At 35.4% G+C, this 27,716-nt stretch overlaps 3 protein-coding genes across 3 annotated transcripts; all 3 read right to left on the bottom strand.

Moving 5' to 3' along the window:
- Positions 1-243: 243 nt before the first annotated feature.
- LOC131605113 (probable serine/threonine-protein kinase PBL5) lies at positions 244-1,780 on the bottom strand. Its single transcript, XM_058877508.1, has 3 exons — positions 1,633-1,780; positions 576-1,354; positions 244-453 (listed from the first exon to the last, which is right to left on the bottom strand). The coding sequence occupies exons 1-3, from the start codon at positions 1,778-1,780 to the stop codon at positions 244-246; spliced, it is 1,137 nt and encodes a 378-aa protein (XP_058733491.1).
- Positions 1,781-6,301: 4,521 nt separating this feature from the next.
- On the bottom strand, positions 6,302-12,391 carry LOC131601940 (two-component response regulator-like PRR37). Its single transcript, XM_058873871.1, has 11 exons — positions 12,102-12,391; positions 11,454-11,894; positions 11,178-11,339; positions 10,932-11,065; positions 10,306-10,467; positions 9,192-9,375; positions 8,661-9,102; positions 8,522-8,546; positions 7,347-8,114; positions 6,905-6,978; positions 6,302-6,797 (listed from the first exon to the last, which is right to left on the bottom strand). Exons 2-11 carry the CDS (start codon positions 11,764-11,766, stop codon positions 6,704-6,706), a joined length of 2,358 nt encoding a protein of 785 aa, XP_058729854.1. The 5' UTR covers positions 11,767-11,894; positions 12,102-12,391; the 3' UTR covers positions 6,302-6,703.
- A 10,091-nt stretch (positions 12,392-22,482) lies between these two features.
- Positions 22,483-26,774, bottom strand: LOC131601938 (mitogen-activated protein kinase 13-like). The gene is made up of 6 exons (XM_058873870.1): positions 26,387-26,774; positions 26,175-26,304; positions 25,955-26,092; positions 23,373-23,705; positions 23,089-23,272; positions 22,483-22,991 (listed from the first exon to the last, which is right to left on the bottom strand). The coding sequence occupies exons 1-6, from the start codon at positions 26,545-26,547 to the stop codon at positions 22,816-22,818; spliced, it is 1,122 nt and encodes a 373-aa protein (XP_058729853.1). The 5' UTR covers positions 26,548-26,774; the 3' UTR covers positions 22,483-22,815.
- Positions 26,775-27,716: the final 942 nt, after the last annotated feature.

Here is a 27,716-nt window from a genome sequence, read left to right as displayed (position 1 = left end):
TAGTGTATTACAAACTGAAGAAAATTACTATGAAGTAAAGAAATGGTTTATCACATAATTGCTGCTCTAAATTCTACCAATGTGTAGTTATTACATTCTAATAGCACATGCTATCTCCTAACAGAACAAAAGTTAATAACTAGGTCATACATGAACAGACCAAAAAAAATGTAACTTCAAAGCCTAAATCGAACTCGAGCAGCAGAAATGAAGAAAGTGTAGGATTCCGGGTTAGCCTTCTGACTAGGGAATGTTTGGTTCATCAGCTGCACGATTCAATTGTCCTAAAATATCGACAATATGACTCATTTTGGGCTTCTTCATAGAGTCGCTATTAACACAATATTCAGCCATACGAACAAGTGCATGTAAACTCCGCTCATTAAAGTTACCATTTAGCAATGGATCAACAATTTCTTCGTATCTGTCCCTATTACCAAATACTCTTCTTGCCTGAAAAAAGAAAAAAAAAACAAATCAACCTTTTAAGTAATATTTACAATGAATTTTAATCAACCGTAGCAGTCAATTTAATGTCTGGTACGGTTAATGAACTAAAATCAACAACGGCTTACCCATATAAGGAGACTTTGTTCCTCGGTTGGTCTTCTTTCATCAATACATTTTCTACCAGTGACGAGCTCCAAAAGAACAACACCAAAGCTGTGAATATCATTTTGGACTGTACAATTGCCTGTTGTAAAATACGCTGGATCTAAATATCCTACTGTGCCTAAAACCCTTGTCAAGTTACGTTCACGTTCATTAGCTGGGGCTTTTTTAGCACATCCAAAATCAGATAACTTTACAGTATAACCTTCCCCTAACAAAATGTTTGCACATTTTAGATCCCTGTATATTCTCCGAGGCTGCATATTACTATGCAGATACTGCAAACCCTTTGCTGTTTCATATGCTATTCTAACTCTTGTATTCCAATCCAGAACTGCAAGGTTCAAATCTGGATTACGGGTTAGTAAATGAGCTTCCAAAGATCCCATCCTAATGTACTCATAAACTATCATCCTGTGCTCATTCTCAGCACAATATCCAATCAACCGGACAATGTTTTCGTGGTCTGCGTTACTCAGAAACTCCACCTCAGTAACGAATTCCCGGGTTCCTTGCTGGCTTTTCGGGTCAAGACACTTTATAGCTACTTCTTGATTCTGTGGAGCCAAGTTTCCTCTGTAAACACGGCCGAAACCTCCTTTAGCCACGCAGTTTTCAGCGCTAAAACCATCTGTTGCAAAGTGAAGTTGCATAAAAGGGAATTTCTGTATAGGCAAAGGTCCTAAATTTAAATTTAGAGTCTCCGCTTCTGCAGTAAGTTCATTGATTCTTGCAAGAGTAGCTGGAATCACAGTTTCAAGAAGAAAGAAAAGGTTAGGAATCACGATATCGAAACTTAAGCATATTCAAATCTTGAACTTTGATGATAAGAAAATACGATGACCCGCTTCGAAAAACATGATCTTTTATACAAACCCTTCACAAGAAACTTGATTATAGTAGAAAATGCAGTATAGCAAGAACATGATGAGAAAAGAACGTGTTAAAGAATACATTTCAATTGCATGCATGCATGCATGATAATGCTCAAAGGTATACGTAACAGAAAAAAAAATTTACTTGCGGAAGTAGAGGCTGAAGGGGAAGCCGGAGCGGAAGAGGAAGAGGAAACCGGAGTGGGAGGAGATTGAGAGGAACGGGGAGAGTTGCCGGTTCGGTTGCGGTTGGGGGAACCCTTTGGGGAAAAACAACTGATTACCTTCTTCATCTACGAGCTTTAGCAAGAAAACTGAGACAAGAAGAAGAGAGTGAAGAAAGAGAGTGAAATCGAAAGAAAATGAAATGGAAAAGTGTGATAGTTATGGAAACTCTTGTTCTTTTATATGAAGAGGAAATGAATACTTTCGGAGGGTATTTCCGTCATATTATGCATGAAAAAAATAACTGAATTCCTAACGGATTTGAAGTTTATTGAAAACATTGTAAGTAGCTGAAGTTGAATTTAATATTTTTCTTAAAATTTAATTAAAAATAGCGACAAGAATAGTATTACTTATTGAAGCAAAATAAATAAATATTATTTGAAGGATTTAAAGCGTGATCTTTTTAGTTGAGTGAGTTTTTAAAAATGTCACACTATATTATCTATTTAAAAGTATGGTTGTTTAATCTACATTTAATGTAAGCTAAGTTATAAATTTATGTCATGTTAAACTATGATTTATTTAACAAACATATTTACATAAATTTAAGATTGAAGCTTCTTAGTATTTTTTTTATATTCACATAATTTTAAAAAATATATATACTTATAATTAAAGGCTCTAATTTGATAAGACTAAGTTTATTAAATTTAAAAAATTTAAGAATTATCACCTCTAAATTCTCAAACCTGAAATCATTTCCCTAATCAACATATATGCACCTATTGTGGGTCATGTTAGTACACATTTGTCTACTTATACGATTGATTGCATGTGTTTTTCCTTGGGTTACAAATCTCTCTATGGTTATACATTCTTAGAATGTTGGCATGAATTTGTATTATAGAATCTGAACATGTCATCAGACATGCACACAGGATTCTATAATCTGAACAATAAAATGCATATTTTTTTTTTTTTTGGAAATCTTGGAATCCGGCCTTGCGACCGACTAATCCAAGAGGGACCAATCCCACCGTTCACTAGCGGGGGCCCCGTTTAAAGCCAGAATAAAGTTCTGTATGGACTGGCCCACGCAAGGATTAACAATAAAATCATATTGATTTTAAGTTTTGTAATTGTTTATTGTCAAATTGTCTAAATAGTTAATTTTTTTAAAATTTTTAGTAGTGGACAATAACACTATGTTGATAACCTGCTTTAGAGGAAATAGAGACTTGGCTACTACCTCTTCTACACATGAATGTAAGCGTAAGATATTCACGTAGAGAGCTTTAGCTGTTGTATTTTTTCAGTTCTGTTAGGGGTTGCTCAAATGTGTTAATAATATAAATAATATCATCACTTGTCATATTCGAGACAAAGAATGGTTCATTAATGTCATTCTCCCGTGGAGAAAGACCCAAATATGAATAGTCTATTGTCTTACATATTTAAGTGGAGAGTGTCAATTTAGAGTTAAGAGAGATAGAGAGAAAATAAGGGTTCAAAGAGAAAAAAGATGAAAAATTTTATTTTTCGTTTTTGAGGCAACCAGACTTACTAAATCGACGATCTCCGAATCGTAAACTGCTGGATCGAGATCAAATTTGGAGGACATGTTCGCAACTCATGTATCTACCTTTTGACCGTTCAGAATTTTAAAACAAGGCATGAGCTGAGAGATATCTGCTTCGCACTGAAGTTGCAGATTTGGGTAAATTTTCAGCTTTTTGATTCTTATTTGTAAGCTACTTTGCTTTGTGATTCGCAGTTGTTAGCACTTGTTTGTGAATCACTTTAAGACTCTCTTGTACCCTTAATTGATTATAATGAAATTATTTATTTGTTCTAGACGACTCGTGGTTCTCACTCTCATATTGAGTGGTTTTTCACGTTAAAATATTGGTGTTCTTTTGTGTCTTTATTTGTTTGATTTTCCATCTTATATTTGTTATTAATCCTCAAGGTTCCTACAAGTGTGGAGAATTTTATATCGACTGCATATTAGTTTGTTATTGTGTCTTAATTTCTCATCATAAGTAACCTTTTCCCGCGAGTTTTAACATAGTTGATCATGAGATGACCTACTTACATTCTTTTCTAAGACCATTTACAATGGTTGGTTTAATTAAACTCAACACCACAAAATCAAGTGCAATGGGGTGTTTAGTGGAGTGTTGAGTGTGTGTTGGAGGAGAGAGATGTTGAGAAAACTCAACACCATGTAAACTGTCCAAGGGGATGACGTGGCAGCAATTGGTTGGCTGAAGGCTGGCGCGTGTGGGCCACGCGCTGGAGTGAGAGTGGGTGAAAGCATGCACGCGGAGAGAGAAAGGGAAAGGTGATAAGTGCAGCCACTTGGCTGTTTCTGATTGGCTGGCCAGATTTTTATCCATTTAATACTTTGAACTCAATTATTTCGCTGCAAATTAATTTTTTTTTTATACCAAAATTCATGATTTTTTTTCTCTCTAAATAGAGACTTGGTTCATTTGATTTGGACACAGAAAAAAAACCAAGTTTATTATTTTAAATTAATTTAAGATGATTTGTATTGTATCCAATTATTTAAATAAATTTTGTTTTTATTACAAAAAATTAAAAAATAAATTATTAAGTATTTATTATTTTAATTTAATTTTAATCGATAATTGTAATTTTATGTAATCATAAAAATAAAAATAAAATTTAAATAAGAATATGAAAATAAAAAGTGGTGGGGTAGGGTGTTGAGTGAAAAACCATTGGAGAGGGTAAAAGTTGAATGGGTGTTGAGTTATTAGGTGAAAGAAAGAGAAAATGATGTGGAGTGTTGGGAGTTGAAAAAGTGGGTGTTGAGTTTTTCAACCATTGTAAATGGTCTAAGATGTAGCACAAGGAGATAAGAGCATCTTCAATGGTACAACCCATTTTTGGGTTCTTTATGGGTCCCACTAGCCACATCATCTTAAAATAATTTTTATAATTTTTATTTTAATTGTATAATTCTAAAAAGTTATTATTGGGCCCACAACTTTACCTCATAAACTAATTTGATTGGGTACCACAATTTTTTCATAGTTGCATTGCAATGCAATGGTACTATGATGTGGCATGTCTAGGTGGAGAACTTATTAGAAGGAACTACCATTGGAGATGGTCTAAGTATCTTCAAGCTAAGGAAATGGCAATGACACTTGGCGACTTGTCAATTTTTATGCATTTTTCCATCTAAAAGTTGAAGTATTTCTTTTTAATAAGCAACTCTTGATTAAGAGAATAGAGTACTAGGGGTACTCCAACCCTTACAAGAAACAGAAAAACAATACCAAACAGCCCCAATAATTTAGTTACAAAGGATCGGATTTTGTAACCATTCGAATAAATTACACCTAATTCTATCCTTTGAAACTATTGCATTCCACCACCAAGAATACCAAATAATTATAAAGAAAATCGCATTGATGTCGACGACTACGTTGTTAAATACAATATCATTTATGTGCTTTCAAATATACCAAAATATTTGAAATAGTGGATGTGAAGGTTGAGCTACTTGGCTCATATTTGATGAAAACCCTTTATAAAGTTGAAAATACCAATGGGCGATGCACAGTTCAACTTCCTTAAATAGGAGTTTGAGAGATATCTATTAGCCATGAGTGTTTCTTGCGAGGAAGGTGACAAAATGGACTATCACATTCAGAGAGACAGTTAGTCATTAATATCAAGATAAAACACATAGCATAATGTATGACATTGTTTCACGTAGTATATTCATGTAATCATTTAATTAGTTATTAAAAATATTTTATTCAATGTTGTTTACTGATTTGTATATGTTGATGTAGACATAGATCTATCACTAATTTCCATGTATTCATGAACGAGAGTGCAACTAAGAGTACATGGAGATTGAATTTTTTGTCATATTGAGATGTGGCAAACCATTTATTTTTAGGAAAATACTTACATAGACACAACCATAACACATGTACTTACACACAATCAATCACATTTTTTTATTAATTAAAAATTAAAAATAAAATTGTCTCTCTCCTCTTTTATCTCAACCACCCCCATTTAAATAAATTTAGATTCTCTCTCTTATTTCTATTGTGTTGTCTAGATTGCATCGACACTTTCTGTAGACAAGAATGCACATGAATTTATATAAAATGATGTGTTTGGTTCATCTACCGTTCACATCAGAAAAACAATAAATCAGAAAAACAATAAATTATTTTTATCGAGATAATTATAATGAACTCTAACCTAATTGTAATTTACCGGACTCCTCCCCATTTGTTTAAGATGAATGTAATGTTACACGGTCTAATCTGAAGGGCCAACGAAATAGAACCATGTTCTCAACATACAACTTCAAAACAAAGTTGACATTATTACACCATGCCATTTCAAGACCACTATTTTGAAAAAAAGATGAGTTACATTATATTTTTGGGGAGGAAGCAGAGAATAGGTGACAGAACTACCAATCTTTAGAAGTAATAACATAAAGCATAACATAGTCCTGGTTTGGAGATTTGACAGAATAGTGCAATTTAGAAGATGAAAAATTGTGCAAAGATCGGCGATTGAAAATTTAACAGCTTCATGAATTGATACTGTCAACAACAAAAAATAAAGCACACCTTTATAAATTGTTTAACATTGACATTGGCATAGTATAACTGTTTTGATATTACAATCAGTAGCTATCCTCAAATTTAAGTTTCTAGAGGTTACCTTTCAACTCAAGAGTTACTGAATTCCTGATTATGATACACAATGTTACGCGTAGAACGCAAACATGAACAAGGTCGACGCTTGACACATTACAGATATGAACATGGGTTCATTGGAATTTTTAAGTTTACAACCATAAATTGAATCTAGAGCATTGTCTTGAAGCTTCAAATTAAATGTCAGTTTTTCTCGTAATAATGGCGCCTGCCTACTCATAGATTCTTCTATACCACAATTACAAACCTCCCAGCTTTTTCCATGGTGAAAGTGCAAAGCCGCTAGATGCAGTTGATGGAACAAAATCAGTCAAATAATGATCAGCAATTTGATTGGTGTTGTTTGGGATCATCGTTAGAATTATCCATAGATACAAGTTCCTCGCTTTCTTTATTTTCTTCATTGGTACCATACCTGAAGAAAGGGGGCGGAATGAAAGAAGTAGAACCAGTACTTAACTTAGAAAAGGAAACAAATAAAAATGTAAAACAAATAATAAATACAAGAATGCTGCAACATACACTATTTGTTTAACAAATTGTCCCCTAACACGCGGCCGCTGATCTGCCAATTTTTTCCGGCTCTGATATCTAACCTGAAAAATAAACAAATGATGCTAAATATTGAACAAGATGAATTAATGCTGGCATATATACCAGCTTGTGCATGATGACGATAAAGGTCAAGTGATTGACACAAGCATTAAACTCATACAAGGAAACTTCAAAAGGCCAAAAATGTTTTAACTTGAAGTAAAAGCCAAAATACTTCAATAAAATTGCATAGGATGCTTTAAAATGATATTTTTATTACCAGAATCAACAAGCCATCAATTCAGTAATAGATATAGGAACACGATGAGCAGGGAATAGCGACATATTTATTCTAAAACTGGACTACATATATCTGATACTGCGATCTTCAGCAAACTCATTATGAACCGAGTAAATAAAAATAGACTACCTTCTTTTCAAAGCATCTTTCTTTTCTCTTTAGACGAAACTTTAACAAGGCAGCCTCTCTCAATGCAAATCGTTGTTCATAAGACCCACTTCCAGTGTTTACTTTATCAATGCCACTAATTCCAAAGCTCCCAGCCTCCACATTGCTATTTCTCATATTTATCATTCCGATTGTCAAAGTGTTGCTTCCGTCCTGCCCATTGCTCCCATGATCACTTTCAGCTGCACTTCCATCATTCCCATAGTTTGTAGCTGTGCCATTACTTTCTGCTGGCTCTCCAAACGCATTTGACATACATTGCTGATCATCTTTGGTTGTGCTTTCAACTAAGATATCATGAACTGAACGGAGATCTACTGCCTCCTTGTGGGCAATGCGGTTACAATGTTGAAGTTGATGCTGAGCATGCTCGACTTGAAATCCTTGTTCAAAGCCTCCTACCTGTCCTTTAATGCTTCCAGCACATTCTTCCTGGGCAGAAGTCTTCTTCTGAGATGTAGAGACACTATTATTTTGCACGATTTGGAGTTCAGAAGAAGTAAAAGAGCCAATCCCTCTCGAAGACTCGGGTTTCTTGTCAAAATTTTCAGGTTTGGTGCTAAGATATGTATTAGTGGAAGCCAGGTCGTTCATGTTGTTGCTCCCATTAGACTGTTGATTTGGAAGAGTGGCATTTGAATGAGATGTGAAGTTCTGTATTGTCTCTGTATTTGGTGCAACTGAACTATTGTCTAGTGGGGAACAGCTTCCTACATTTCCAGTCTGAGCCTGATAAAATGTACAGATAACATAAGGTTTGCCCAACCATTGAGATTCGGTTCTACACATTATCTTCCAGCAATTGGAACTGGCATTTGTTTGTCACAGTAAATATCTAAAACCATGTCCCGTAAATGCAGCTAAGATGATAAAAGGCTGCTGGGGAGCGGGTTCAAACCCGCAACACCCCACTTCTCCGCACTTAGCATGTGCGTTTTGCCGCTAGGCTCTTTGAAACAACAACAAAAAATATCTAAAACCACTGAAAGTTAACTAAGACATGCAGCAAAGTGTCATTTCATCATGTTAGTTATGAAATGACTGGGATTAAAATAAGTAAATAAAACACAAAACCTTAATGTTTATAAATATATAAATCCCCTGCTATCGTGGGAGTAAGGACCGTAGAACAGTACCTGGTAAGCGGAAGCTGTATTGTATCTGCAGAACCAAGAAAAGAAAACACATTTAATTATGTAAATGTTATCAACCAATGTAATGCAACAATATATACTTTCCAAGAGAAGGTGATTATGCTTGCAGGTTTCCTCTTACTTGGAGAATGCCGACAGATCTGAATGTCTCAAAACATTACATTCATCACCTGTGACATGTTCAGCATCTTTTACTTCTCCCATCCTTTTCAATGTTAGTTCAAGTGATGGGTGCTGTTTGAAGCAACTTGTTTTTGTTTTTGCAAAAGCAGAAAAACCATTCGAAGTATTCAAATCTCTGCTTTCAGCCTGTGGACTACTGCTATCAGTGACACCAACATTCATAGCCTGATTTTCCTGCATCCTGGTTCTATCACTGTCCTCTTCCGGTTGTACTTTTTCATGAACACTGCTATGTCCTTTATTGAGCTGCATACCATCTGTATCAGACATCTTATTAACTCCTTTACACATTGGATTGTTAGATAGTTCCTCATGTGGATGCTTTTCTTGCATGTTCAAAGATATTCCCATAGCTAAATCTTTACCCATTGCAATATCATCTGGAAAGTACAAGCCGTTTATTGGGTAAAATATCAAAATCAAAAGAGATAAGTAAAAAAAAGACAGAAAAGATACTACCAAGGCATACCAGGATGATCAATCGGTTTATGGCACTCTTTTTCTGTGGCCTGGTCCCACTTACTACTAATGTTTTCAGGCTTTGGAAGCACCACTTGGGCACACGTGCTATCAGGAGTATCATGAGATTGTTTATGAGGTGAAACTGGATGAGGGCTGCTGCTAATTTGAGCTAGATTTGTAGTCCATGAACTCTACACAAAACGGGGGTATTTAGATGAATAAATAATTTAGGTGAACCCCCAGTCTAGGAATTTCTAAAAAAAAATTTTATGCTTCACTAAAAAGAAAAACAAGTAGAACATTAAGTAAATACTTATGGTTAACCATATTTAAAAGAAAAAACAAGTTACTAAAAATGAAAGAGGGAGTATATATCTCCAGTTCAGCATTCTTTTTTTTAGAGAGCCGTGTATTTAGGGACAAGCAAGGGTCAGAGGGAGTATATATCTCCAGTTCAGCATTCTTTTTTTTTTAATTCCCATCTATAAAATCGCTACTCTTTTAAAACTCAACACATGCTGGAGCTTCAATTCTGAAAACCATCACTTTTGAATTTTGATAGATAGATACATCAATGACTCTGATGTTGAGTAATAGTTGTAGTGTGTGTTTGGTTTTGCGGTGACGAGAATTGATTTTGAGTAAATTGATTTTGTAAAATTGATTTTGGTTAAAACTTAAAAGTGAGTTGAATGTAAAATGATTTGTGTTTGAATACATTTATGCAAAAGTGAGATGAACAACAAATCTCAGTGTAAAAATCATGTTTAAACTCAAAAGCTACAAATCCTGACTTCAACAAGAATCAATTCTGAAAGCAAAATCAATTCTACTTTTGAGAAAACAATCAAGTCAAAATCAATTTTACACCTCTAAAATTGCTTTTGCTTCTTCCAAAATGGAAACCAAGCATACACGTAATCTTCCATGTAGACTGGCTACTTATGTTCAAACTACACTCAAAACTAATAAACAAAGATGATATTTAGATTTTAAAACTCATATGCATGAATGAACAATGGCATCAACACAGGATATTGCTATAGAATTGGCTTTAAATGGGATACATACTTAACTGGTTTAATTAATAAAAATCTAAACATGTTAGATGTGTGCAATACCTGAGTTCCACTTCCTTTGTCACTTCCATCTCTAACACTCAAGCCTCTGCTTCCATAATCATTCTCATCACTGCTACCACTGTTGTTGTCATATGCACAGATGCTTCTTGACTTTGCAAATTTTCGGGTGTTTGTCCCACTTTCGCTCCCACTATCACTAGACTGAGAAAGTGTATTAGTCCATGTTAAGGAATGCCATTGACTGTTGATGAATTAATTTTTATATCTATGTCAATAAGATGAGTATCATTCTACAAAAATTAGTTAAGCTATATTGTTTCACTAATGCTACTTTAAGGTATGGATCTCTATGCAACAAAACAAAAAGAAAAAAAAATAAACTACGAAATTTGCTAGAAAGGAAGTAATGGAGTATTATCTATTTGAAAATTCATCAATAGGTTCATACATTACCAAAGGACTGATATTAATATTTGAATACTGAACTGGATAATTGAATGTTCAAGTTGTTCAAAGAGAATTATGCAGTAGGAACAACTAGTATATTTGGATATCCGAATCATATACTCAAAACCATGTTCACTTGGTTCCAAATAGACTGGGAAACATCATTCTTTCGCATTTGTTTTATCAAATGCCTGAGACATAAACGTAAAGCAACTCACACTATGGCATCTTCTCCAAACATGTTGCCAGAGGTTTTTAAGTTCATTCCTCCGAATAGGTTTCACTAAAAAATCAGCTGCTCCTTTTGACAAACACTTAAAGACAATACCCATAGAATCATGAGATGACATCACTGCATGCATTTCAATATGTTCAGTTAAAGAAAACAGCAAATGAGCAATAGTCATAGTCATTGAAAATATACTGCAATATGATACGGAGTATGGCTTTGAAATGACACTTACTAATCACAGGAATATTCTTCAGAGCTATGTGGCTCATGATCTTGCACAAAAGACCTATTCCGGATACAAAAGGCATAGCTACCTCAGTTAGAACAAGATCAATTCGTTTTCCTGGATCTTCTAGAACTTTCCACGCTTGAAGACCATTTGAAACAGCAGTGACTGTAAATAACAAACGTGAAATTTATCAAATTGGCATGAAATTTAAATTTTATTTGGATGGTTTTTACATCTCAATCATGATTAATAAAACAAAACAAAACAAAACATATATACCTTCATAACCACAATTCTTTAACAGAGCACACACAACATTACGTGTGGAATCATCATCGTCCACCAGCAAAACTTTTATCGATGTAACAGGGAGAAACCTTTCCCAGTAAGTAACCGGAGCTCGGGGTAGTGGTTGCGGTGAAACCTGAAACCTCTCATGGATCCGACTCGATCCCTTCAACCCATCGTTTCCATCTTTCGTTACCTTACTAAATCTCGTGTCATTTCCAGTTGACGATTCAGAACCTAGCCCTTCATTAACTTCGCGATTTTGTTCCCCCAAACTTTTTTTCCCAACATTATCGTTCATCATCGTATCGACCTATATCAACCACACTCAGTAAACAACAAGGTGAGGACTTATCAGGAATGCACAAATCCAATCCCCTTGTTGTGAGAACTGTGGATTCTCCATATCATGAGCACTTCACCCATCAATTTCTACAAACACAACCCTATCTATCAGTCAACTCGATACTTTAATCATAATTGTTAACAGAATCTCTTTTTACAGATAAACAACTTATTGATACTGTATACCATAAGCGCTTATCAAATAAGTGATTATGCATATAAGCTATTTTCATAAGATAAAAACAGAATCAAAAACCTAAATTAGATCGACATGGAGGGGAAAAAGCAGCATACTCTCAAAGGATGATGAAACAGATCTTCAAAGCTCCATTTCCATTCCCAAGCTCCATGCAATAACTTAGAAAAAAATCAAATAAAAAAAATAGTCAAAGCTCAAAATCCAAAATTAAAAAATTTAAAAAAAAAAAACAGAAATATATTTTTTTGAATGAAGGAATATGAGTAAACGAGATTCTAACATTTCTTCTTTTGCTTTTTTTGCTTAATCTGTACAAGAAAAATTGCTGATAAAAAAGGAAAAGACTTTGTTTGACTGGTGGTAGAGATTGAGAAGAAATAGGTAAAGCAAAGAGAGAGAGAGAGAGAAGGAGAGAGATAGTGGGAGAAGATATTATTGTGAAGAAGCTGACGTGTAAAAAATGGAGGTGTGAATTCCATATGGAGAGATGGGCCTACGTGACGTGGCAATGTGAGTGGCTGTGATGGTGTGAGCTGGATGAATATAATATCAAAATCTGATAGGTTAGATGGAGGAACTCGAATCTTATACGATCTTGTACCATGTGATGTGGTTCACTTAACTCACTTGTAAGTTTTTTCAAGCTAGTCTTTCCCTCCCATGTTTTTAAAAGCCTCCAAAATTTACTTCTTATATTTAATTTGGAATTTCTCATTGCACCATATAGGATAGAAAATACCCTTGAAATTTCTAAAATGTTTTTCAAATATGCATATTTGAAGACACTATTTTCACATTTTCAAATATTACAGATATTTATATTCGAAAATTCCATAAATCAGTTTCGAAAATGCACATCTGAAAAGTCTTTTGTCTTTTTAAAAAAAAAAAACTACAAAATTACATTGTTATAATCGGAGCAACGTAGCAACTAAAATTAATACTTTCTTTTATCCGATAAAATGTAATGGAAATAAAAAATATGTAGACTAGAATAAAATATCGATATCGAAATATAGTAATAGTTGTTCGGATAAGTGCAAAGTGTCGAAATATTACAACACAAAAAAAAAGTCTTAAATAAACATAGGCTATTACTACTAAGTATGCCTAATGCGAACTTCCTGCAACCTCCAATGCCTCATATACGTCGCCGCACTAGACGTCTCACTAACCATCCTCTGCACTATGGCAACCGCCTCTGGACCGCCCTCCTCAATGATCCCTCTGTCCAATGCCTCCTGCCCAATCAATTGTATCTGTAAGCATATCGGCAGAGAGATCAGTGGCATGGTCATTCTCAGCCTGCTAGTTCTCCAAGAGCTCCTCATGTGTTGGCCTAGGTGGACACCTAGGAGCATCGGGTGTCATGATAGGATGTGACACCTGATAAAACCATGTCACGTATACATCTACACAATGCCAGCTCCTGGTGGCCTGCGTACGCCGATACTCCTCTGGCACCAAATGATGCGCCCAATCCTGAAAGATAACAGTGAGATCTCGGTGAGTGACGGTGTCGCGAGCAGACAGGCCACATCAGGCAGTGTGATCGTCAACTCCCCAACAGAAAGTGGAAAAACAACGTCTCCTTGTGCCACCTTTCGGCAAATTCCCCTACATATTGTGGCTTATGGTAACATATCTAGTATAGCATAACCCCCCCCCCAAGTCTGAATCCTGCAACAACATCATTAAACCACTCAGCCTGTGGTTTAAATAGATCAAATATTTTTCGCGAATGGTTCACGAATTTTATGGGCAACTGTTCCTGTCAGAACAAAAAAAACAAGAATGTTAGTTGTTGTTGGTAAACCGTTTAAATTCATTTCAACTATTTGTAAGTAAACTGTTTAAATTAAAATGTGCAATAAAAAACAACCTAGTTGTCCCAAATATGTCGAACGACATGGTCATGATAGTATATCAAGACAGGCGTATCTGAAGGCCCTCCCAGGTAGCCGCCCTCATGTGTGTCTTGAGAAACGTCCTAAGCATCCTCGTCGTGCTCAGGGTGAACCTTAGGTACCTCCTCCTCCTCAGGTATCTCATTCCCCTCCTCCCAACTAACCTCACAAGAGGAAGATGCCCGAGACAGCCGATGTAACACCCCGAAAATCTAGATTAATTATTTAATTAATTATTGAAATAATTTGGTGTGAGTATATGAGTCTCAATGAAGTCTTGATGTTCTAATGATGATAATTGTTGTTTTGATGATGATATATGATGTTTCGATAATTTTGAGTGGTGCATAGATGTTATGAGAGTTATTAAGAATTAGGAGTATTTTACAATAATTAGAATAATTAGTTGGGATTATTTTAATTAATAAAATAGAATAATATTGAGTTAGAGATAATAAGGGCGAGTTGGTAAATTCAAGAGGGTTAAGTGGAACAAAAGGGAAAAGAAAGAAAAGGGTTTTTCATTCGATTGTAGAAGTTTAGAAGAACAAGAAAGAGAGGAGAGTTAGGGCTTAGGAGAACTTGAAGGCTTGGTAGAACGTGAAGATGATTTTGATACTGAGCTTTAATATAAGGTAAGGGGATTCTATCCTAATTATTATATTTGGCCCAAGTGTTAGATAATTGTAGGATTGATTTTGGGTTTATGAGGAATGGATGATTATATGATGAAGTTTGGTGAATTAGAGGTATTGAATTCCAATATCATGATCCCCATAGTGTAGAGAAGTTGTATTGTTGTTATATGATGAAAGCTGACGTTTAGTGGATGATTTAAGACTCATAATTTGAGGAAATCGCAAGACTTAGGACTGGTTTTGGTGCAAAAATTGTATCAGGAAATCCCTGATCGTCCAGATTCATTAGGCGAATCGATTGAGTCGTCGGGCGAGGCGATTAAGACTTGATGCATCGGACGAATGATGCAGGCGATGAGAAGTGTTGGCTACTACGTTGACTCGTCGGGTGAGTGAAGAGGCTCGTCGGTGAGAGAATTGAGAAATTGGACAAGTTAGCTACTGCCTTCATTTGCCGAGCGAACGAGGATACTCGTCGGGCGAATGGTGCCTGAACTAGAAAATTTTGTAAAGACCGTAGCTTGAGTTTCTGGACTCCAGTTGACGCGTCGTTCGAAGCGAAAGTGAGCTAATAAAATAATTTATACTCTGTTGGGATAAAATGGGTTGTCTGGTATAGTTTTCTTATTAATTATGTTAAGATGTGATGATGTCTTGTGATGAATAACAGTAAACATGCTTCATATTATGAAATTGATTTAACCATAATTTGTTGTTACTTGACTTTTGTTCTATGATGTCTTAATGCTGTCGTGGGGTATGTGTGATTATGAAGCATGTGATGATGAATATGCTGAGTTGTGAATAATATGATAAATGATGATGCGTTTTTCATTTATGTGTTATTGCGCATCATGCATTCATAGAATTTGTAGGACTATTGTCCAGTGATGGAAGGGCATATGCCCGGTAATGTTAGGACTAATCTCTAGTGTTGGCTTTAATCCCATTGTGTGGATTATGTGTGTTTTGTGATGTGCTCCGGTTCCAAGTGGGAATCGATCCTATGTTGGGGATCTTTGAAGGAAGATGACTATGTCATCAATGATGATGAATTGGTACTACATGTAGGAGTCTAATAATGTTGCATCTCATTAATTGTGGTATTGAGTTAAGTGATGTACTTGATATGATTCTTGAGTTGGAGTGTTTGATGTGAAAGATTGGAAATTGTTGATTTGCTATAGATGTAATGGATGATATCATGTTGTCGTTGTCCCTATGCTATGACTACTATATCTATTACTTATGCATTCTATAATGATTGTGATTTACTCACCCCTTTCTGTTTGAATTTTACCTCCACGTGGATAACACGTAAGTAATCAGAAGTAGTCCGTTAAAGTCTAGATGATAGCTTCGGAGTGCGCTTACTTTATTTTCGTTGAGTCTATGGGTCTTGCTCTAATATGTAACATCTGGGTTGGGATCGATTGATTTGAGAACGATAATTATCTTCATTATTTTTAAAGAGTTTGTATTGTTTTTATAATCATGTTGTTGTAAGCATGAATTGTGGTGTTTCCGTCGATACTTGAGTTACCTTTCACGGTATTGGTTAATTATGATGAATATTGTTTGAATTATTTATTCCGCTGCAAAGTTTGAAGTGATTTGCTTATTGTGTTAAAGATGTTATCCATGCTTAAAATGTTTGGCAACCCGTGTTACGGTGCAAGATTATTTGTTATATGATGTTTATTGAAAATGTGGCATCCTTGTTATTGTTTTGCGTTTATTTATTGAATGAAATATTCGTGAAGATCGTGGGGTTTTTAAAAGGGTGTTACAACCGACTCCTCGGTGCAGATGAGGATCCTGTAGGCGCCTCATCCATTTGGATTTGGACTCAGACTCAACCCTATCCCTGAGTCACTCCTTGCAGTGCGCCTCTCTCACGTCGAGTTGAGGTTGTCTGTGTTGGCCTCCCTTGTCTAAGTTGATCAGTCGGTGCCTGGTAGTCAACCATTTTCTTGAAAAAAATTCCACTGGGAAGAGTATGAAACAGATTTGAAAATTAAAAAAACAACTCAGATCACATTTCAGAAGTGCATATATGAAACTGGTCAGAGGGGATTTCGAATATGCACTTTCGAAATAACCTGCGAAGCCATTTTTGACAGACTTCCATTTCTTGCCCTAACTCATCCAAAATCCAATTTTTTTTCCATCTAAACTATCATTAAACTACAATAACTTCAGCAAACACATTATCCTAAATCAAAGTATCCTAATAACAACTTTGAGCTAGATTAGAAAGTAGAGGAAACTTACAAATATTTGGAGCTTTTGGAGTAGAACTTGAATGTAGCTTTGAGCTTATAGAAATACTTGAATGGAACTTGTACAGTAGGAATACTTTGAATGGAACTTGTTACAAATGGGTTTGAAGTGAAAATTTTGTGTTTGAAGAAAATGCAAACAGTGGGGATGGTTGTCTGCGTTTTATGAAAAACTCCAAATTATTTCGGATATGCATATCCGAAGAGATTTTTTTTAAAAAGGTTGCCTTCGGATATGCATATCCGAAGTCACCTTTTTAAAAAAATGTGTCTTCGGATATGCATATCCAAATTATAGGGGTATTTTGGAGTTTTCACCGTGGATTTGTGAGTAGGTATATCGGTGCAATGGGAATTTCCTTATTTATTTTGTCAATTTTAACTCTAAGAAGATCAGCAAGTTCAAATGGGATTTATTGGAATTACAACATTGATAAAAAAAGGAATGACATCCTCAAACATTTTGCCGAATCAATGAACAAAGAAAGAAAGATATTGAAAGTTTTTGGGATCATTTAAAGATTCATTTTAAAGTGGGCTTAATCCTAAAGAGTTTAATCCAGAGTGTTATTTCGGAAAGTCATTCGCAGATAGAACTTCATCAAAGAATCAGACACTTGATCTCAGCTATTCTTGCGTTAATTGCCATTAAATTTGATTGAATGATTCCTACATCACATGTTAGACTATAAGGAGCCGGCTTTAATAGTTTGTCATATATAAGCTATGTCACACACCATAACATGTAAGATTTCACTCTCACAAACTACACATCTCTGACTTCACTAACTTGGACGTTGGAGTGATAATCTTGCAGGTCCACCTCCGTTCTACCGCACCAGAGATTCTCACCACTGCTCTAGAAGAACTCATTCCTTCCATATTATCCAATTCTTGTTCCAATACAAAACAATGATGAAGTATGTGGAAACCGACATTTTATTTTCACGAGCTTCCACATCGAACTTGTCTAATTTAGAAAGTCATGCCTCATCGGCAACGATCTTGCTCAATTATCGATGGTGATCTTCAATCTAGATAATATAGTCACCATCCCTACGTCAACACTAAAACCACCAACAAAACATATCATTTCTTCGATCGATGGGGGATCGTTCTGGAAGAAAGAACCAAACAAATGACCTATGAAAGAGGACACATCGGGATTGGTAACGACAAAGGGGAAACCTAAGAAAGAAAGACCACTCCTAGAATTCTAAGACAACAAAAATTTAGGTGGATTCCTAGCATTACACTTCCGTTGGTGGTGACCGCCGTTGTGGATAACCATATAGTCTCAAGGATTCTTATCGACATTAGAAGCTCGTACGGTGTTATGTATGTTAACCTTTCCGTAGAGTAAGACTACGCAAAGAGGACAGAGAACCGTACGAAGGACGAAACCTTCAAGATTTTCAACAAACTTATTACTCACCTTTGTGACACTAAAGAACTACCATTTTCCTTAGGGGAATGAATACATAGAAGGACGGTAAATGTGTCCTTCTTAGTGATCCATTGTGAAAGTGTTTACAATTTCGTCCTTGGAAGACCTTTCTTCGCAACACTACATATACTAGCTTCCACAGTCCACTTGAAGATAAAATATCACAATTATTTTAGCAAACCAGCTATCATTTTGGCCGAACAGCATGGAGCCTACCTAATATAATATACGATGTTAAAGGATCCTCGGGCATCTTCCCTCACCTTGGAAAAGAATTTAAATAACACTCCTACCTCCATCATTGGCATGGTTAATCTCGATGTACGTGAGGATAAGGTTGTCCAGCTCGATGATAACCCGGCCAGATCCGTCTTGATAGAAGCCAACCTACCAAAACTAGTGAGGAGAAGCCTCATACAATGTCTAAGAGCTAACAAAGGTCTATTTGTGATCTCACTAGACGAAATGCTCGCATCGATGACGACATTGTATGTCACCATTTATTACCATTCCATCAGATATGTGGCTCAAATAAGAAAATAACAATCCCTTGAGAAAGCTGAAGCCTCCATGAATATGGTATTACACCTACTACATGCCAACTTTATTTCCAAAGTAAAATATATTGAATGGTTATCCAATGTTGTCTTAGTCAAAAAGGCATCCGACAAATGGAACACATATGTCAATTACACAGACCTCAATTGAGCTTGCCTCAAAGATTTGTACTCGCTCAATAACATCAAAAAGCTAGTAGATAGCTCTGACTGGTACAAACGATTGTCATTCATGAACACATATTCTAAATATAATCAAATTTATATGCACGAAACAAACAGAGACAAGACAGTTTTTATGAAGGAGCGTGCCAACTACTTCTACAACCTCATGCCTTTTGGCTTAAAGAATACAAGCGCAACATATCAGAGAATGGTGAATAAGATTTTTGAAGAAGAGATCGGCGAAACACAAGAGGTATACATGGACGATATGAACGTAAAATCCAATGAAGAAGACTCGCACAACAAGCATCTCGCCAGTGTGTTTAGACGGGTCTGATAGTGTAACATGAGACTTAATTCTAAGAAATACACCTTAAGAGTCAGACCTGACAAGTTCCTTAGTTTCTACTTAACATATAGAGGCATAGAAACAAATTCAAACAAGTGTGAAAGAGTTATTAAAATATAGATTCTGAATAAGTAAAAAGGGATAATGAAACTAAACGGGATACCTACGTCCCTGAATAGTTCATCTCGAGATCATCAGCCCAACACGGAACACACCTTGTCATTCTACCTGCTACTAAAAAAAGAAGAGTGCTTCAAGTGGACCATGAAATGTAAACTGATGTTCGAGTCACTAAAAGCATCCATATCCACCCTACTAGTTTTTTCTAGATCAACACTTGGAGAGACCATATTCCTTTACCTTGTAATATTTGCCGATGCAGTAAGTGTCATCCTCATACGAGAAACGAGCTTCACTCATAATCTAGTTTACTTCCTACCCAATGCATTGCCATGGTCGAAAACACGCTACCATAAAATACAAAAGATCTCATTAGCATTAGTTATGGCCTCGAGAAAGTTACGACGTTACTTCCTAGCATACATCGTCGTCATCTAAACTGACATACCCTTTAAGTAGATCATTAATAGGAAGAATGTCGCGGGACAAATGACAAAATATTTTATTGAGATCTCTAAGTTCGGCATCTTCTTTGAACCAAGGAAAGCACTAAAGGCTCACATGTTCGCAAATTTCCTAGCATAAATGACGTCGGCCACCCAAGAGCCAAGCGCGATGTGGACCATATTCACATATTAATCATTGCACAATAGGGGAATTGGCATCGGCCTTATCTTGTAGAGTGAACTCGGAATGACACTCAATATATCCTTACGCTTTGAATTCTCTGCCATTAATAACCAAAAAGAGTATGAGGCTTTCATTGTTGCTCTCATACTGACATCCAATATAGGAGTAGAGGAGATCAATTTGTGAACTGAGTCATAGCTAGTAGTATCCCAGGTCAAGGCTGAAACACAAACCAAAGACCCACAACTACAAAAATATATCACCGTAACAAGAGAAAGGCTAGCCAAGTTCAATTCACAAGAGATTGTGCATGTCCCGAGAGAACAAAAACACTGGAGTAGGCATCTTGTGCAATTTTGCAAGCACGAGGACTTCGGGAATCAATCACTCCTTTATACTAGAAACCTTGGGAAGACCTAGCATAGAGACTCCCAAAGTGGTAGTGGCGGTCAGAGATGGTATCTCACAATCTTTGTAGTTATCGCCGTTTATAATGTTGTTTGAACTTGCTCGTTTGCTGAAAACTACTCAGGACACAAAACTACAACAAGAAACATTAGTAGGTTCCAAAATTACATTTCCGGTGACTTTCTAGAAAGACATTTTCGAAATAAATTTATTCATAAAATTAGGGCATAGCTTAAAAATGAATTAATTGTGTGTATACGATGCGTCTGAAAATGTATTTCCAAAAACTATGATGTATTTTCAGATTTTTATAGGGTTTTTTTCCAACTCCTAGGATGGAATAATAATTTTCCTTGAAATATTAACCAAGATATTTCTATATCGACAAGTTTTCATGTTAACATGCAGACAAAGCAGCCCACATACTTCCATTCATAACTTCTTTTATTGTCGAAGATTCTTGGCAACTTTAAACAAAAATAACCTCACTTTCCCACCCCATCTTCAGTAGTGACACCCAATTTTCATGTCTCTATGAAGGCTAGCAGTGTTGGCTCTCGAAGAGTTGCTGTTAAAGAGTAACACTGTAACACATTGTGGATGGTAATAGGCCAGACCGACTAACAGGGGCCTATGGCCTAGCCTCCACAGGCCCAGGCTAGGCCAGACTTTTTTTTCAAATAGAAAAGGCCTAGGCTTTTTTAAAAGCCTATTTAGCTAAAAAGACTAGGCCACAAGCCATACAAAAAGCCTTTCATGCCTAGTAGGCTGACCTATTTAAATATATATATATATATATATATATATATATATGAATAATTTAATTATTATTATAATATTGTATTCATACTTTGAATTAAAATACAAAAATCAAGCTTAGTCATTTTGATAAACGAATGAGAATTAACTGCAAAAACTTTATGAACAATGCATAAGTTGTTTTCTTAAGTTCTCTCAAACAAATAGTATCAAAAATTTTATATTAATAAGTAAACTTGAATAAGTCAACGCAAGTAAACATTTAGTCTTGTTGATCTTTTAATTTGTTAGTCTATTTAAACAATAGTTAAATTTCTTATTTACAAATCCTCAAATAAAATAGGCTTTTATGTAGGTTCTTAGGCCAAACAGATCTTCGAAAAGGTCAGACTTAGGTCTAAAAATAAGTCTTTAATAGGCCATAGGCCAGGCTTAGACTTTGAAATTTTTGACAGGTCAGGCTCAGGCTTGGCAAAGCCTAGCTCGGCCCAGCCTAGTCCCACCACTATGACACCAACAGAAACAACTAAAAGTTTGCGGAGTGATAGAATATAGGAGCAACCAACTTGGCCTGGTTTCTCATTATCATACCATTTCAGCGGGCTTTTATGATTTATTCATGTAACAATTATAGGGAGAATCTACATGCCATCCCAGGGGTATGCTTTTATCATTATACTCTTACCTAAAGTCACTAATTTTCAAAAAATATGTATTTCTATCGGAAATTTCAAAAAAATACCAGATTTTATGAAATTTCCATGAGTTTTTACCGGAAATTTTAAAAATATACTGTAAATTTTGAAAAAAATTTTGGACAATACCAAAAATTTTGAAATTTCCGATATTAGGAGGTGCCATGTTTAATTTAGAGGATGACATATAGATTCCTCCAATTATAGGATTCATCCAAATTGATTGATAGTCCCTTTCCGATCAAACCACAATTAGATTTCAGTAATCGTGGTCTGTACTTGAAACTAAGGTGTGATGTGCTAATTTGAAGGTAAATGTGACACCAAACACTACCAAGAATCTTTTAAGTCTAGAAATTATCATAAAAATGATTCCAAATTTGAAGCCACTGAGTAGTATTGGGTAGGTTTTATTAGAAACAAATAAAAGAGAAGTAATTCAATTGAATCAATAAAAGACAAATAAGGAGAACAAAACCGTAATTAAACACGTGGAAACAAAAACCACTATATTGTGGCTTATCTTAACAACTTTTGGATAATACTATATTCGGATTTATACACTGTAAAGCCAAAGACAAAGGCTTGGAGGCATGTGCCCCTATTATATGTATAACAATCACCAAAAAAACAAAGGAAAAGAGAAATCCTTACCCTCTCATCAACAAAGGAAAACATTCCTGATCACTCTGACTACATATTACATGCACAACTCATTCTTGCAACTTCAAACCTCTAACAAACCTTCTATAACATGTTTTCTAGAATTAAAACTTTCTAGCCCAACGCCAAACCAGTATTATAAAATTCCATAGAATCTCTGGATAAAATTAAAAGATCATTGTGCCAAGACTATTGCAGTATCTGCTCCTGGCTGAAGTTCAGAGATTCCTTCCATATGAGATCCTTTATGTCTTCTTCGTCCAGAGTCGCCTGTTCAAAATCAAAGATAAAAGGAGATGGACAAACAGGCTCCTCGTTGATCTCATGAAGACTTGACATATATGGGTGATTCAGTGCTTCCTCAACTATGCAATCATAGAAGAAAATTAAAACTTACAAAGGAAATGAAAAAGAAAGAAAGAAAAATATGGAGGAAGGGGTATTTAACATAAAGAAACATACCAGTTATGCGTTTGGAGGGATCGAAAACCAACATTTTCTCAGCAAGATCAATTGCCAGTGGGGACAGATCAGGAAACCTTTGTGCAAAAGGCTGCTTATCAACATGCGGGAGCTGCTTAACATATTTCTTTGCATTATCACTTCTAAGGAATCCAAGATCTTCTTCATTTGGTGAACCTAACAACTATTTTGAAGATAATGACGAGGAAGTTATATATAAATTTTTAGAAGGAATTGCAAATTTGACACACTAACAGCCACTAATGAAGTGAGAGGAATAATACCTCAGTTATGAGTGCCAATTGCTGAACATAATCTTTACCAGGAAATAGAGGCTCCCTTCTAATTATCTCCATCAAAATGCAACCAACTGACCATACATCAATAGCAGCAGTATATTCTGAACAGTTCAGTAGTAATTCAGGGGCTCTGTACCAACGAGTCACAACATATTCTGTCATGAAGTCTGTCTCAGAGGTTGTTCTGGCAAGCCCAAAGTCGCATATTTTGAGATCACAGTTTGCATTGAGAAGTAAATTGCTTGGTTTTAGATCTCGGTGCAAAACATTTGCAGAGTGTATGTATTTCAATCCTCTTAAGAGTTGATATAGAAAATACTGCAATCACATTTAATACACTGCTTAACCTTAAATCAATTTAATTCTCTTGCTATACATCAAAGATTCAAAACCACACCATCAAATAAGTATAAATTTATAATTGTAAGCCACTAATTCACTATCAGCTTCTATAGAAAATATCAAAGTATCTGATACTGAAAATTTATGTAAGGTCCTCATACAGCAATAGATTGCATAAATGCATTATAAACAGATACAACAACTTAGAGGTTTCACTGTCACGGTAGCATTGTGAAGAACAAGTTTCTAATATAACTTTCGTACTATCTTGCATTTACAAAAATAGAAGCATTTTGTAATATTTTGTTCTTCCCTTCCATCAAACAAGCTTATCTAATGATTAACAATTTGATAAGACCATGGGACCCAATATTGAAAGGTATACTCTAGAAGGGTGATGGAATCTGGCAGTTATTGGCACGACATGGGAGGTGCCGCTTTTATGGGGGGGGGGGGGGGGGGGGGGGAATTGTGTTAGGATTAAGTACATAAATGATTGGGAGGGTAGTAAGTACTATTTCATCCATCCATCCGTCTATTAATTTGTGACCTGTATAACAGTTAGACTCAGAGAATATTCCTCTCTGAAGGGGCCTTGGCTCTGGTAGTTTGTTGCTTTCCTGTGAGAGACTTGCCCAATTTCTGTTCAATAATCAATACACAGACAGTTGTTAGTCCTAGATTCCTGACAATCACTTAACGAACGCCAGACTTCTGCATAATAAGTTTTTATGTACATTGATGGCAATGAGGTTTGAACCTTTGACTTCATACAAACAACTCAAACTCCTTACCAGTTACCATTAACTCAATCCTAGTTGCTTGCTTTGCTAAAACATTCAACCAAAAAATGGCTCATGTATATTGCTTTACATAACACAAGTGTGATGTACATCCTTTTCCCACCTCACAAATTCTAGGAATGGTATTCCCAAGAAAACTAAAACAAAAAACGTTATTCTCGGGTAAACTTCTAAACATGTTTGGTAAATTTAGAAGGAATGAGATGGAAAGGAATGGTACAATAACTTCTACAAACACCGAATCATTATCCATGCACTTAAACAAAACTCTAAGGATCTACCACTATCCCCTTCAATAAACCTCTCTTTACAACATTCTCATATCATTACCCTCTCTTTCTCATTTTCATACCAAACACATGCAGACTTACCTTTATACAGAAACAATCTTCTCCACTTTATCTTTTTTCTGTTCATTCTGTACATTAACCACAGTCTGCAGCCACCAACATCTTTTTCCTTTTTTCTTGACTTCCTACACACTGCACTCTCTCTCATCTTTCCCTCCCACACAAACACACACATCACTTTTCTTGTTACAATTCAGTATTCACTCTTTCTACTTGCTTTGACAGACACAATCGAACCTTAAGTTTTCACCCTCACCAACTCTTATTTGTTACATCTGTTTCCTCTAGTACTGTCAAATGTCAATGATCAGTCATGACAGATTGCAGTGGCGGATTTTAAGAAAACCGCCAAGGCCAATTTTTTAATGACGGCAGCGTCACCATGACATTTTACGGTGGATATGGTGGCTTAAAATAACAGGTTTTAGGCTTTACTGCATCATCAATAGATAACATTGATTTCCTCACAGCACACTCATCGTCAAATCACTGTTTTTCATATTCACATTTCATATTCTATCAATCACGCCCACCCTAACATTTCTCTCACTTGTATATCCTTTTACTTTCTCTTACATTTACATATAAATTTAAGACAATATGTTAAACAGTTAATACCATCCATCTGCGTTAAAATTGGTCAATCAACAACTTAAGATCGGCTAATCAACAACTTACTTGAACTTATCTATTAACATAAACACTTGAAAGAATGCTAGGGAGAGCTTATGGAATTGTTTATTTCATGTCCATAAACTGTTTCCAGCTTATTTCAATACGCTCTCCATAACACTGACACTGACACTTTGACACCGATAATAAATTTAAAAAAATGAATAAATTAAATGTAATCACAAGTGTCTGTGTCAGTTTCGGACGGACACTGACACTTACACATACACTTTTTTTCAGAGGTGTCGGTGCTACATAACTACATAATAATTCATAAAAACAACTTACTATATAAAATTAACAACTACATTTTCTCTTTGATTATAAAAATAGCTTAAGCACAAGCATTACTCAATAAGAGCTTAATTAACCAATTATCCAAACACACACAACTACTCACCTGACAGTGCTCATCAGTGAGCGCCTGATTAGATTGTATAATCTGATGCAGATCAGTATCCATCAACTCATACACAATATACACATCATTAAACTTTTCCTTATCAGCTGGATTAATTATATCCTTAATCTTAATCACCTACAAATAAACACCACCAAAATTAACACCTCTAAATCAAATCAATTAAAATTAAAATAAACAAGCACAATTAATCGCATACATTATCATGATCCATGTGACAGAGAAGCTTAATTTCCCTAAGCGTTCTCTTCGCATCAATCCTATTATCAAACGCGTCACCAATCTTCTTAATCGCAACACCTTCTTCCGTTTCGGAGTTCGTTGCACAGCTATAGATACAGATAAAATCGATTAATAATCAAAACAAAACAAAAATTGAAGAAATTGAAGTGGAAGAAGATGGATGCAAACCAAACGATGCCGTATGCGCCGCGACCGACGGGTTGAAGAGGAGGAATGTACTTGGAGTAGACTTCAAAAACGTTGCCTAAGACGTTGTACTGAGTGTATTTTCCGTCGTGAATGAGAGTTCCTTCAGGTTTTGGTTTCTCAGATTCAGGGGTATTTTCCATGGCTTTTTTTTGGTGGAAGCGATAGTGTGTGTGATTCAAGTTTTGGAAAGAGGGGGAAAATTGGATTGCGTTTTTTGAGGATGGGAATGAGAATGGGGTCAGTGAGGTAATGCGTGTTTATTGCTTTTTTTTGGCGTTATGTGTTTTTCCACTAAGGAAATTTGATTTTGAATGGAGAGGGTTTGAAATGGAAATTATTTTGTCAAAGTAGTGTTGTTGCAGTTACTGATTTTTAGTGGTGACTAAAGACTTTTTGAAAAAGGTAAATGGATATTCTTTTATCATTCCATGTTAGTAGTAGTATCTTTTCTTTTTGCTTAAAAGGAAAATAATTGACACCTGTGAGAAAAAAATAGTTTGAAAGTAATTGACGGATATATCAGCGCTGGACCTAAAAGGCAGCCCAATTTGGAGGGGGTAATGAGAGATTTTAACTTTACTAAGATTCCCTAATTTTTTATATTGATAAAAAATTGAAGGTATCTTTCTGCTATCTTTAAATTCAAAAAATTAAATCGGAGATGTATATTTGAATTAGGTGAACATATTTAAAGTTTGTATTAGATCCTCTCTTCTCCTTCTTCATTTTTTAAAAAATCAAAAGTTTTTCTATACTTCACTAAACTCATTTCTAGTTCCCACTCAATGTTAAATTTTAAAGCAACATTTACTTGTATCTTGCTATTCCCAACTTCCTCTACCTAATGCATTCTACATCATAGCACTTTACACTCTCATCAACATATTTTTGAGTAAGTTTCTAATTTAGCTTATTTGATTTTTTATTAATATATTAGCTCAAATATGTTCGTTTTAATGCATTAAATAGCATTAGAATATCAAATGGTTTATGTATAGACTCTGTTTATATGATTTGGATGACTTTGAATGACTAGGGCAGTTGCAGAAGCACTTCTGCTCAATCACACTAGAAAAAGACTTCTTCTCTAGCACAGGCAAGAGGAGTTCACTGTAACACCCCATTTCTATCCGATAATTATAAAGAAAAATCAGAGTATAAAAGTTTCAGCAAAATACGGGATGTCACGCTTCACATTAAATCATACTTCATAAAACAACTTGCTCATTTTTTTAAATAGATACATAACACTTCCCATTCGGATGAACGGATAACGTCATACTTTAAGCTTTGAAACTAGACCTTATAT

This window comes from Vicia villosa, linkage group LG5, assembly GCF_029867415.1.
Source record: "Vicia villosa cultivar HV-30 ecotype Madison, WI linkage group LG5, Vvil1.0, whole genome shotgun sequence".
NCBI classification, from domain to species: Eukaryota; Viridiplantae; Streptophyta; class Magnoliopsida; order Fabales; family Fabaceae; genus Vicia; species Vicia villosa.
The sequence above is the reverse complement of the archived record's forward strand: the minus strand, read 5'-3'. Positions and strand labels throughout refer to the sequence as shown.